Source organism: Protopterus annectens, chromosome 1.part2, assembly GCF_019279795.1.
Source record: "Protopterus annectens isolate FY-2018-M chromosome 1.part2, PAN1.0, whole genome shotgun sequence".
Classification (NCBI taxonomy): domain Eukaryota; kingdom Metazoa; phylum Chordata; order Ceratodontiformes; family Protopteridae; genus Protopterus; species Protopterus annectens.
Window position 1 is genome coordinate 658,253,298 of NC_056727.1, and position 13,474 is coordinate 658,266,771.

Here is a 13,474-nt window from a genome sequence, read left to right on the forward strand (position 1 = left end):
AAAGTCGAGCCGAGGATCGGCTCCGAACCCATCAAGCAAGAATGAAGGCGAGATTGACAACTTAACATGTCAGAGTTTTATTCTTGTAATGAGGTTCTCATTTATGAATTATGTTTGAGTGGGGGTTAGTCGGGGTTTGGACAGGGACAAAGCCACTGCATTTTTAGGTATTTCCTAAGGGATTTTTTTTGAATTGGGATAAGGAGGGGTCAGTTGTGCGTTCAGTAGGAAGTAGGTTCCAGTTTTTACTGGCAGAGTTGGAGAATAGTGATTCACCAGATGAATAGTTGGTTTCAACAGTTTGCACTAGCAATTTTTTGTAAGAGCGAAGGGATTTTAGGTTACTGTAGGGAGAATTAATATTTTTCAGTATGGGTGTACTGTCTGGTTGCTAGAGGATTTTGTGAACAACTATTAGTTGGTTATATTGCAGTTCATAAGGTAAAGTTCAAGCCAGTCTAACGATTGAAGGTTAAGGAAGTGATGGGTTCTATAAGCCGATCCTGTGGCAAATCTGGCAATGTTACTGTAGCACCTAGTAAATTTATTGAGGTTTGATTTGCTTAGGTTTACGAAGATGGGTAAGGCATAAAGAAGGGTCGACAGCAGATGTGTACGGGCAATAACAGTTCTAGCAGATGGGGTTAGGAATGGTTTAATCTTGTATAAAGAGCCTAAATTTTTATTAACTGTTTTAATAGTTTTGTCTATGTGAGCATCAAACTTGAGGTTGTTGTCGATGATCACTCCCAGTAGTTTAGTACAGGTTCTGGGGAAATTATAGTACCATTGTTAGATATTATGGTGAGGGGACCTTGTGAGTGGGGGAGAAGAGTAATAGTTTGGTTTTATTTGGGTTTAATAGTAGTTGGTGACCAGTGAGCCAGTTCTCTACTTTGTTGAAAGTGATTTGGGACAAGGACTGTAAATCTGTGGGGGAGGTGGCAGAGCAGATTAGAGTTGAGTCGTCTGCATACTGAATACAAGTTGCATCAGGGATGACTTTTTACAGGTCATTAATGAATATGGAGAATAGGAGGGGACCTAATACAGATCCCTGTGGGACTCCAAGGGTGACTGGTAAAAGGGACGATAGGTTATTCCTCCATAGTACAGCTTGTTGTCTGTCACTTAGTTAAGAATGAAACCAGGTAATTGCTACGTTATCTATGGAGAGTGATTTTAATGTGTTTAAGTGTAGCTGGTGATTTACCATATCAAATGCCTTGGATAGGTCAAGGAAGAGAGCTGGGGACAGCTTGTTGTCATTACGGTTTTGATTTATTGTATGGGAGAAGGAGAGAAGGGCTGAAGTTGTACTATGGCAAGGTCTAAATCTGTGCTGGGAGGGGGCTAAGAGAGTGTTTTCTGATTCAGATAGGCAAGAAATTGCTTGTGGATACATTTTTCCATTATTTTAGCCAAGGGAGACAATGGCTGCAGGCCTATAATTTTAAAGTTCAGTGGAATCTCCTCCTTTATGAAAAGGAACAATGTGGGAGATTTTCAATATGTGGGGGATATAGGCTTCGTGGATAGTTCTATTGATTAAAATTGATATGGGGTATGCTATTTCATTAGTGGTTCTATTGATTAAAATTGATATGGGGTATGCTATTTCATTGGTGGCTTTTTGGAGATATTCTGCAGGTAGTAGGTCTGCTGAAAGGGTGGTGGGTTTCAATTTTTAAATAGGGACTTAATAAAAGATGTTGGTACTGGATCAAGCTTAAAGGGGATCGTATTATCTGGTGTGGTGTTGGTGGTACTCGGGGTATAGGGAGATAGCTTACTGGCTAGGGATTGCACAGTTTCTGTAAAGAAAGTGTTAAAGGTGTTAGCAACAATTTTAGGAGGTTGTTGGAGGGTAGTTAAGGGGGTAGGGGTAGTTGATTGGCCAGGGTGGAGAAGTTTGTTTATGCCTGACCAGAATTTTTGTGGTTGATTTTGGTGCTTTTGTTGCTGATTACAGTAGTAATTCTTTTTGTCTAGCATAATAGACTTCTTTGTATCATTTCTCATACAGTAGTAATTCTTTTTGTCTAGCATAACAGACTTCTTTGTATCATTTCTCAGCTGTTTATATAAAATGGTCTTTTGGGGACTTAGTGGTTCTCCAGGAGGTCCACGCTTTGTTTCTGCTAATAATTTTTTGTCTTGTATCATTGGACAGCCATGGTGCTACTTTGTTATTGGTTCTGATAGTGCGTGGGGGAGCATGATTATCCAGAATAGCAAGAAATGTAGAGTTATGAGACCGCTTCATCTAGTGGAAGTAGCCATAGGTTAGACCAGTCACGTGTGTTAAGTTCATTCTCAAATTTAGTCTGAATAAAGTTATTACAACTTCTAATGATTTTAAAGGAAGATTGTTGAGGGACGTCATTTTTTTTCTGATTATATAGGTCAGGAAGTGATCATTAAAGTCCTCAGTTAGGGTGCCTGTTTTATATATCTGGGGTAGGTTGTTTATTAATATCCAGTCTAGGATACTTTGTTTTTTGTTAGGCTTATTGATTCTGGTTGGGGAAGATATCATCAGGAAGAAGCCATGTAAATTTATATGAGTGGAGGGGAAGTCTGAAGAGCAAATATTCCAATCGATATTAACATCCCCAAGAATAATAGTTTCCTGGGGGCAGTTAGTGGAGAGCCATTGGAGGATACCCTCCAAGGTATCTGTGTTGTCACCTGGGGGAATATAGATACATGCAATGTTTATAGATTTGCGTTTGTTGAGTTGGACCTCTGTGATGAGTATTTCTGCATTGTTAGTAAACAAGGCATTTGGGGTACTTTATTGTACCCTAGGGGTATAATCTCATTATCAATGGTAGTAGGCTTGAGCCAGGTCTCGGTAAGGCATAGTATATCAGGGGAGTGGACATCCAGGAGGGCATGTAAATAGTGAATTTTCTTGTTTATACTTCTAATGTCTTTATAATTCTGTAATAGAACATGTAAAAACTACTGTAAACAAATCATGTAAAGCATTACAGTTCAACGCTTATTGTACAAAAAAGCTAAATCCAGGATATAGAGGGATAAAGCCCTGTAACAGCACAGATGAACAGACTTTGATTAGTGCCTGTAGGAGCTGGCTGCAGAGGATGAAGTGAGCATCCCCTGCTGGCTCACCCATTCTGAAGGGAGGGAGGCAGTTTTGGCACTCTATAAGGGTGACAGCTAGTGGGAGCACTAGGTGTTCAATTAATAGAGTTCAAATCTGCTGAGGCTGCGCTGTCAGCAGTGCATTCCTACTATGTGATGGCACACTTCCTATTGGAAGACCGTGATCACATAGGTAGGAGTTGCCAAGGGTGGAGAGGTTAGGCTGCCCCCCCACCCTGAACCAGCAATCTGGCCTGTTCCTCACCACTCGAATCTTGATGGGGAAGAGAGGGCCAATTGCAGACTCCCAGTCAGGAATAAATGGCCCATAGGGCCTTTCACCTAGACTGGAAATGCCCAGCGAACATTCCCTGGAATAAATTGGTCAATTGGTTGCGGGCAGAGAAGACGCACTCATGATCATGGCAGGTTGGGCAAGATTAAAAAAAACCTCATTTTTCAAAAAAGCATGTTAATGCAAATTCTATTATTTTATTAATGTTTCAGCTAAATAGTACAAATACCTGAAAACTCTCTCTGATTTCTGGTCTTTGACCCTGATTATTTCTGACCTCTCGGATTATAAATATAGACTGGAGGTACTTGGCATTTATGATATTGATGTGGTGCGCATACTCATACAACTAACTGGGAGATCGCATCAGGGTGATGGGACATCCCCCATTTCATGGCGTGCATGGGGAAAATTCCCCTGCCGAAAAATCTTCAGCGGTATCAGAGCGAGTTTCTGACAGGAAGACCAATTCGGCAAATCTGCATCGTACTGTGTCAAACTGAGTTAAACAATTTATGCAAATATATTTAACTTTCTCCAATGTTGTGTGTCCTCATAGGATGTCATATTAACTAGGAGTGCTTGCTCCTGCGCAGCTGTGGCAGGTTTGCTTCCTTCCCCATCACCCAGAAAGTCAATGCTGACTTGCAGTGACTAAGGGGACATATTGTATAAGCAGCATAATTACTAGTTATGTTGTCTGAAGCTTCACTCATGTTGTTAGTCCAACAAGGCTCAAGATAGAGACATTAATTGTGTTGTTGGGATTTACAGTTAACGTTACAAACAACGTTAGAACTTTTGGATTTTGGGGTAGTGCAAAGACTTTAGTGTAAACAGTTAGGTTTAGGATTAAGGTTACGATCAGAATTTTAAAGGTTGAGTTTTACATTTAGTATTCTTGGGTTAGAGTTTTAGGAATGAGGTTGGAAGAATTTAATTATCATAATACTGAAACACACAGTCATTTTTTTCACACATTTTCACGACTGGATGTAACTGGCCTGTTCTATTCAGAAAGACAACATTATGCAAATGTGTTGGTCACTACAAGTAACTGCCACCACACAGCAGTACCTTTTATCTGTTAGTTTCTCAAATTTGTACAGATTTTAAGAGTTAGAGTTATGCTTGCACAGTACACTATTGAATTGTCAGCTACACTTGCTTGCAATACTGCCAGGATGCACAGAAGCAAACCAGCCTTCACCCAGACCAGTTGGCATTTTTCTCCTAATGTATTTATAATCTGGTTGGAAGTGGTAGATTTACTGGATTATTTTTGTTAATAAGAGTCAACTGTATATATACAGCTGGGCTGCAGAGGGAAGCAGCCCCCTTACTAAATAAAAATACAGTGCTCTTCTAAAGTCCTGCTTTTCACAGCAAGTCATAGCATCTTAGATGGGGCACACCCACACCTGCAAAGTTCCACTTCAGGGCTTCTAAAACTAAAATCAACTGCCAAGACTTTCACAGAAAAATCAAGATTTTTAGTGAGTTTCTCTTAAAATCATTTTTCCCCCGGGAAATCATTGAAATGACAGTTTCAGATTTCACAGCCTTCAGAAAACGCATGACAAAACATCTTGTTATTCTAGCAAATTTCCAAGTTTACAAGAGTTGTATTTAAACTCTGTCCCTATTTATGAACTTTTGTCCCCCCCCCCCCCATTATTACAGGCTTTGTCTGAATGTTTTGCACTAAGAAGTTGACAGAGATATGACTTGCTCCCACGTTTAATATGCATCCTTACAACATATGACGCTGTTAAGTTATTGTTTAAAAAGAATTGTTAACGCATTTTACTTATAGGCAAACCTCTCAAATGTCCTGATTTTGGTGCACAATTTGCCCTGTCCCTCCTAAAACTGGCGATCTTGGAGAAAATGTGCTGGATTATACTTAATTAAAACATTTCAGAATTACACAGTTATTTTGCTTAAGAAAACTGTTAATTCATACTTTTTTATTACAGGTTCACAGGCAAGTACTAGGTTAGCTGCCCTCGCAGGCCATTTTAAACCTAGCTAATTCCCTTCAAATGTGAGAATCAAATCATGTACCTTGTGATTTATAAGGTAAACACCTTAACTGCTATGCCAACCCCCTCATATTTTGTTTTCTCAGTAGTTCTTTAGGTCACCGTGTGGCATAGGTAGCAGTTATATCAATTTGTCAGATTAACAGATCCTTATTATTTGTCCCCGATTCTGGAAGTAACACTGAGATTTATGCTTGCATGTAAACCAGACACGCAGCACGTTACCGTAACTATAGTAATTATCGAAGAATATTAGAAATTAACAGTAGCATATTTCTGCATGTTACTTCTAGTTCACGTACTTAGCTTAGACTCTGACACCAGCTGAAACACTATTAGATATGTGCCGCAGCAAAAAAATGACATTTATACCCTTTCCTCACTCGTGTTATTTACTTTGACTGCGGTGAAAATAACTACTAATCTGCCTCACCAACCGACTTCTGCTTCCTTTTTAGCACATTTGTCACTGTTCATATCTACTCCTGCGTTTTGATTAATGGGGTATACAGCACAAACGAACAAAACAGCGTAAGGGTCGCCTGCGTCATAATTTTACTGCACACTGCTTGCACAGCAGGCTGGTTTACCCTTGAGACAATCCAAGTAAGACATTTTGGCTAAAAATCACAGGCAGACGTCATGGCTTATATCATTGTACATTATTAATTATTTAAACCTAAAACTTCAAAATGGAAGGCGAGTCAAGTGGTACCTTTTGGCTTTCAGTTTCACTGCCGTCTCCCATCCTTTACGTTATAAGTTTTATTTTTTTAAGATGTTCTCAACCTTCCATGCATTTTAAGAGGGAAGTATTATACGGAACACATTGTAACACGGAGGTAGGGTCACTTAACCAAGGTCCCGGTACTCAGAAACTAGAACGATCGTTCCGTCTACAAAATAAACTGCTTAACTTCTTCTTGTCGGTAGCAATGGCACTGTTAACACTAGGGTTACCACCTGTCCCACTTTGCAAGGGGCAGTTGTGCCCTGCAAAAATGGCAAATGTCCTGAGGTTTTAGGACAAATTTATTTCCTATATTTTATGTAATAGTTGCATAAAACAGTTACTCTGTATCTGAAACACTTAAATGTTATAAGAAACAGAATAAGCAACTAAAATGCTGCAAGAATAAGCTTTTATTTAGACAAAAAGTGAAGTTATGTCCTTTGTACTGGCCATACCTATATTTCGCCCTGCAAAATCTGACGTTTGTACTAAAAATGTCCTACTCTGGGCATTTGAAAAGGTGGCAACCCTAGTTAACACAAGTTATATTTAATACACAGTCCATAAAACTATAACGTTTTATATCGTGCATTGACAAGTCAGCAGTAAAGCGCACTAGAAGGAAGAAACAAAAATATGCATGACAACACTGCATTTATGTGGAAGTTACCGCAGTGCCTTTACAGCAACCATACCTTTCTTTCACGTATATCTCACTATGAAGGGCGGTCCTCATTTTGAGTCATAAACAGTCTGCGGCTGCACTCCTCACTGTTCCACATTTCAAGAGCGTCTGTTGCACCTTCAGCCCATAGCTCTTAACCAATCAGGGACATTTAAAAATATTAGTACTATTAACTTGAAACAGTGACAGAAGAGAACATAGTTTCTGAAGTGTAAAAAAAAAGTCTGTAACTCTAACAGTTAAAATTATTTATTAAAGTCAATTCCCCACCTTTCGTTCAACAGTCACCAGTTTTAAGACAGATTACCAGGAACAGACTTAAAACTTGAGTTAAATAAATAATAAAAAAAAATGGGAATTAAAGGGGCCACTCGGGAATTCATGGCACCCAATTATTTTGTCCTCAACTCAAACCGGTAAATACCAAGGAATTTGGTAGAGTTGAAAGGTCTGTTTTTAAATATTGGTGGTTGAAATATATCAGCTAACCCATGATTAACTTGTACAGTACCTGAGTACTAGGTAACATATGTAACAAATATTTTACAGGGGGGGGGGGTTCCCCTCCCAGAGAGACATTTTCTGTAAAAGACCCATGTGCAACATCACTCATTTATGTCTGATTTCAATGAAAGAATGTCACACTTAAAAATATTCAGTAGCAATGGAAAAGCAGGTGTAGATATTTCACATTTGCACATACTTTTCTGTAAATGTGTAACAGTCTTAGTCTTGTGTTAACTGATAGAAAAGGTGCCCCATCTCCCTTTACAGAAGCTACAGTTTTTGATGCATACGTGCATATGGTAGTGGGCAGCGTCCCTTACAGAAGTAAGAATTTCTGACTTGTACATGCATGTGGTGAGGGGTTTGGCGGACAGCAGACCACTTATGGAAGAAAGACTATTCCAGTCTTTTCCCTGTTAGTTGCTGTTGAGAGTTTGTGTCAGTAAAGTACAGTTGTGTAAGATCTTACAGTAACAGCCCTACTTTTCGCTGTTGCAGTATTCTTTATGTGTGGGATACCCTGCCAAGGACAGCCTAGCCAGCATAACCAAGCCTTTAAATAATCTCAGCATTGTATGTCAGACATATGCTCCTCACTCAGGTTTAGGGTATAAAGCCTGACATACGTACGCTCAATCCTTAGAACTGAAGTGCCCCAGGAGAACCAGAGCAAACCCCAGAAAAAAAACAAGGATATGTCCAGCCAGGAAGGAAAGGAGAACAGAATAAAGCAAAACAGAAAATCACTTAGCTAGCTGTAAAGTATGGGAGGAGGAAGACAAAAAAGAGTCCTCCACAAACCCATGAAAGATACCCCCAGCAAATCCTGCCTGGTTCTGGAAATGACATTCAGCTTATAATGTTTAGTAACAGGGGACCAAGTAGTAGCTTCAGAAATGGATCTGGAATCCAGACCCATAAAAAAAGCTTTAGAAGAGGCTACTGCTCTAGTAGAATGAGCTCGAAGTGAAGCCAAAAGCTGCTTGCCATGAGAGGAATTACAAAAATAATTGGCCTTAGAAATCCAGCAGGAGATGGTTTGCTAAGAAACTGCCAAACCCAATATCCTGGAGTTAAAACATAAAAAGCTGCTTAGACTTTTGAATGGCTTTTGACTTATCCAAATAATATCTAATCTGTCTGTGTAAATCCAAAATCAATAGCACAATGCAGAGAAAGAAAAAAGAAAGAAAGAATAGATTGATTCAGGGACATATCATTAACCACATCAAGAATAAAAGAAGGGTTAGTAAGCAGAGACACCCTGTCTTAATGAAAAATCAAAAAAAGGAAGGACTATCATAAGAACCATTCAGAAACTCCCTTGGCAGAAGAGCCACCAACAATACAGTCTTCCAGGTACAATTTTGCAATGAATAAGAAAAAGCAGGCTCATAAGAGGCCCAACTGAGTTTTTCAAGAACAAAATTAAGGTTCGGAGATGTGGGAATAGGCCTTCTTGGGGGGTTGATATGAAGAGCACCTTTAAGAATTTAACACCTTTAAATTATCACTTAAGCCATAGCAAACATACATTAACAGAAAACAAACCATTTTTAACATTTTTCAATTTAAATACAATATACATATTTTCTTTGCTACCATCTCCATTCCAGCTTTACAAAAACAATTGCTGAATTCTTGCCTTCCCCTAAACCTCACTCCTCCTCCTGAAAATTATTTTGCATGTATTGTTACCACAACTTCTATTTACTTCTAGGTAATTTGCTCCCTCTCTTTTCTAAAGATCACCCCTCTTATTATTTCTTTTACAATATCGAATCCCTCAAAAACAGCTAGTGTAGACTTTGATTTCCATTTTCTAGTAATTGTTTTTTGGCAGCCAAAAGAATTAAACTTAATACAGCTTTACTATATAGGCAATTTAGATCTTGTATCACAGCTCATAGGAATCATTTCCTTACTTACAGCCATTTGCTCACCCAATATTTCTGATAGTACTATGTATGGAATTTACATTCCTAAAACAGATGTTCCCAGTTACCTCTTTCTTTTCCATCACATCTCCAACATTTGCTATCTAGCTGTGGAAAAAAAAATATTTGGAGACTTCTCTGAGTACTCCTATAAGAAAGTGATCTCAAAACAAGAAGCTAAAGGAGGATGCAAAGGCAGACAAGCAGAGATTGCTGACAAATGAGCTTAAACAGAATATGCAGAGCCAGCATTGAGCAGTTTACACAAATGAGAAAGGACCAAAGGGACCCCACAGAAAAAGGATCCTAGTCATGCTTGAGACACCAAACAAAAATCTTCTCCATTTAGCCACATAGGATTTTCTGTAAGTGGTCTTTTTGGCCTCCCAAAGAGCCCTCAGCATGTCCTCAGAAAACTGGTGTCTAAAGGAAATCAAAACTGCATCACTCAAAGTGTCAGTTGAAGTGTGGACAAGTGAGGGTGAATGAGAGACCTTGTCTTATGGAGAAGATTCATTCAGTGATGTAACTTGTTATGATTGCCCATGGCTAGGTGAAAGAGGCTGGGGAACAAGTGCTGCCTGGGCTAAAAGGGAGTCAACAACAAGATTTTGAGAGAGTTCTTCATAATCTTGTGTGGGATCCTGGCACATAGAGGAAGTGGAGGATAGGCATACAGGAACATTACCTTCCAAGAAAAAGACATGGCATCCACCTTCCGAGTCAAAGGACCTGGAGCTTTCAAACAGAATCATGGGAGTTGTCTGTTTATAGGGAAGGAAAAAAGGTTCACTCAAGGAGTACCTAAGGTTGCCACCCATCCCATTGTCAGTGGGACACACACAGGTTAAGCCACCTTATCCCGTTGCCCGCTGTATCAAGTAGTGGGACCTGAAAAGTCCTGCTTTTGCGATCGGACTGAATTGCCGTGGAAAAGTCGCAATTACTTCTAGCTTTTTCACGGCAATTCAGTTACATCACCAACCCGGACCTGCAGGCAAAGCTGCTGCCTGTTAGGTCTGGGTGCTTTAATTCATGCAGCAATTGGCTGCAATTCACGAAAGGGGTGGGGATTGGGGCAGAAAGAGCCCTGCAAAGATCACGGCTGTAGGAGCACTTTGTTTTAAGCACTTCTACAGCTGCTAAAAAAACGACTGAGATTTTTTTTTTTATAACAAGCAATCTAGCCAGCCATCCTCCTCCTCCAGCCAGCCATCCTCCTCCTCCATCCAGCCATCCATGCAGCCAGCCATTCATCCAGCAGCTACTCCCACCAACCAGCTAGCCACTCCAGCCAGCCATCCATCCATACAGCCAGCCATCCATCCATCCATCCTTCAAGCCATCCATCCAGTCATTCATCCATCTAGCTGCTACTCCCACCAACCAGCTAGCCACTCCAGCAGCCATCCATCGTACCCATAACAGCATCTCCTTCACCACTCTGGTAGTGATGTCATGGTAGAGGGTGTGGTCAGTGTCATATTGGCCACAGCCCCATGTCCCACTTTGGCCCGCTTAAAAGGTGGCAACCCTAGGAGTACCCTACTCATATACAATGTCCAGAAACACCTGCCTGTGAAGCATGCATTCGTGAGTCTGTTCTGCTCAGACAGTCTGCCACTAAGTTGTACACTAAAGGAATATAAACCACCTGAAGAACTAAATAATGTTGGATTGCAAAATCCCAGGCCAGAAGACAGTCTGCAAAGAAGACACGACTTTGTGCGCCCCCTGTTTGTTGATGTATCACATGACTGTTGTGGTAGTGTGTAAAAACTTTCAGAGGACCTGGGGTGCAAAGGCAGTGAAAAGCCTAGACAGCTTAAAGAGAATCCTCATCTCTTTGATGTTTATGTGGTCTGACTTCTGATGGAAGGGCCAGAGACCCTGAACTCTCAGATTGTTGGAAGAAGCTCCCCACCTCTGATCGGCATTATCTGTGAATTGCTCTTGGGTAGGGACAAGAGTCTGAAAAGGTAGACCTGGATTGAGGGAGATTTGCCCAATCTACAGATGAATTTTAAATCTCAGACAGGGTAAAAGAGATACTGAGAAATCTAGAGAGTGGTAAATCCATACAGTTTTTTTTTGAGATACCATTGAGACTTCCTCATGTGGAAATTTGGTAAAGGGGGATGCCATGAACTCCCGAGGTTCTGAGAAATTCTCTGGTGGGGATAACTGAAAGAGAGAGCAGACTGGAAATAAGTCAGAGACAGGACCTTGATTGGGCAGAAGAGAAGCCAGCACTGGAATAGTCAGAATTCTGCAACCCAAAATATGCAGTCCTAAGAGGTAGTCAGAACTGACTTCTTGAGATTGATAATGAAACCCAGACAGCACAGGAAAGGCAGAGTAAAGTGTAGGTCCTGAATCAGGAGGGGTAGAGAGGGAGCCTGAATCAGAAGGTCATCCAGATAAGAGAATATCTGAATACCCTGAAGCCTGCAGAATGTTACCACAGAGGCCAGGCAATTGGTGAATACCCTTGGAGCCATAGAAGGAGCAAATGGTAAAGCACAGAACTGAAAATGAGAGGAAGAAAAAGAAATGCAAAAACCTCCTGAAGAGACGGTAAACAAGAATGTGAAGATAGGCATCTTTTAGATCAGATAGACCAGAAAAGCACGGGAAGCAAGGCAAGGAAAAAGTGTAAGGGGATAACATCCATAAAGAGGGTACCATTAGGAAGGTGTTGAGGAAAGATGTGTCTAGAATGGGTCACCATGACCTTTCTTTTCTGGGAACTAGAAACATCCTAGAATAAAACCCTGTTACCTGCTGGAATACTGCAGCAGGTTGAATAGCTTCTAGATCCAAATGATCCCATAGGACCAATGGAATATGGAGAAGCTGGCCTGGAAAAGGCTGAGGAAGACCTAAAAACAGTGGGAGGGATTCCATACCATTAAGTAACAGTGCTGGATGATGAAAGGGACCCAAGAGTCTGAAATAATCTGTTGCCAGACAGAGAAAGGAAGAGTTTGAGAGACAGAGGAACCTGGTTGAGGACAATGGAAGACTGTATGTCAGATATAGGCAGATTATTAAGAAAAGGATGCTTTTGATTCTTTGAAGTCTGAGTGGGCTTGTTAGAAAACCCTCTTGCCTGTGGGGTTGTTGAGGTTGGCTATGCACAAAAATAGATTTAGATGGATGATTCTCTGAAATCTGGGAAAAGGAGAAACAAAGATTTAAGGTCCTGAATTACCTTACCTTTGCCTTTCATAGTTTTAAATAGTTCTGCTGCAGCGGCAGCAAACAGATCCTTATTATTCAAGGAAAAATCCAAAAGCTTAACCTTAATGTCTTCAGGTAAAGTCTGAAAATGTAACCAGGAGTTAACGTCTCATGACAGAACCAGAAGCAGCTGCCCTAGATGATGCATCAGCTGCATTTATAGCTGAATTTTAACAGTGGCAAGTCACCTGAGAAGTGCAGCATAGTAAGGAAAGAAAAACAGTCTTGTTTTTTGAATCAAGCAGACAAGACAAGTCCCCCTCCCACTTGAGATAAAGAGAGTCAAAACCTATCTGGTTATATGAGTCTGGTAGTTTATTGCCTGAAAGGCCATGGTAGCAGAATGATACACTTTTCCCCCCAATCTCTCCATAGCCTCTCGCTCTTTATCAGAAGGAAATAGTTTAGAAGAGAATAAAAGCTTAGGTGGCTTATCTGTAGCTTCAGAAACAACAGCAGGATCAGAGGATGGGCACTTACAGAAATATTGAAGGGCTCAGATACATTGTAAAAAGTGGTCTGGCTTCTTAGGGGCTGAATGTTGAGAATCATGAGCCCTAGAGACTGCTGTAAAAGTATCCAACAAAGCTGCAAGTACTGGTGGTACTGCTGAGGGTTTAGAGGAGTCTATTTGTAAAAGATCATAATACCTCTTCTGAACCTCTGGCACTTGGAAACAATTCCATTTGTAGGGTCCATCATACAAACCACTGTATCTCCAAAAGATAGCTTCTCAAAGGGATAGTCAGCAGATAAGGAATCTTCATCCTCTGAGGCATAGTCCAAAAATTAAGGTATTTGAGAATAATATGCTAAGGATTCATCCCCAGAATACAGCTCCTCAACTGAGGAATCAGAATCTCTAGTCTTTTTGGATGGGGTGGATGACCAGGGAGCAGTAGACTTCCCGAGGCGGCT

General features: G+C 40.6%; 1 protein-coding gene across 2 annotated transcripts in view; it reads right to left on the reverse strand.

Annotated features, from left to right (window-relative positions):
- Positions 1-6,304, reverse strand: part of LOC122790628 (cytochrome c oxidase assembly protein COX20, mitochondrial) — a 283,384-nt gene extending 277,080 nt beyond the window's left edge. The window contains exon 1 of one of the 2 annotated variants that reach the window (XM_044058162.1): positions 6,167-6,304. In XM_044058162.1, the coding sequence (XP_043914097.1) occupies positions 6,167-6,199 (33 nt within the window). In that variant the 5' untranslated portion in view covers positions 6,200-6,304. The remainder of the gene's footprint in view (positions 1-6,166) is intronic. The other variant, XM_044058155.1, reaches the window with a different exon arrangement.
- Positions 6,305-13,474: the final 7,170 nt, after the last annotated feature.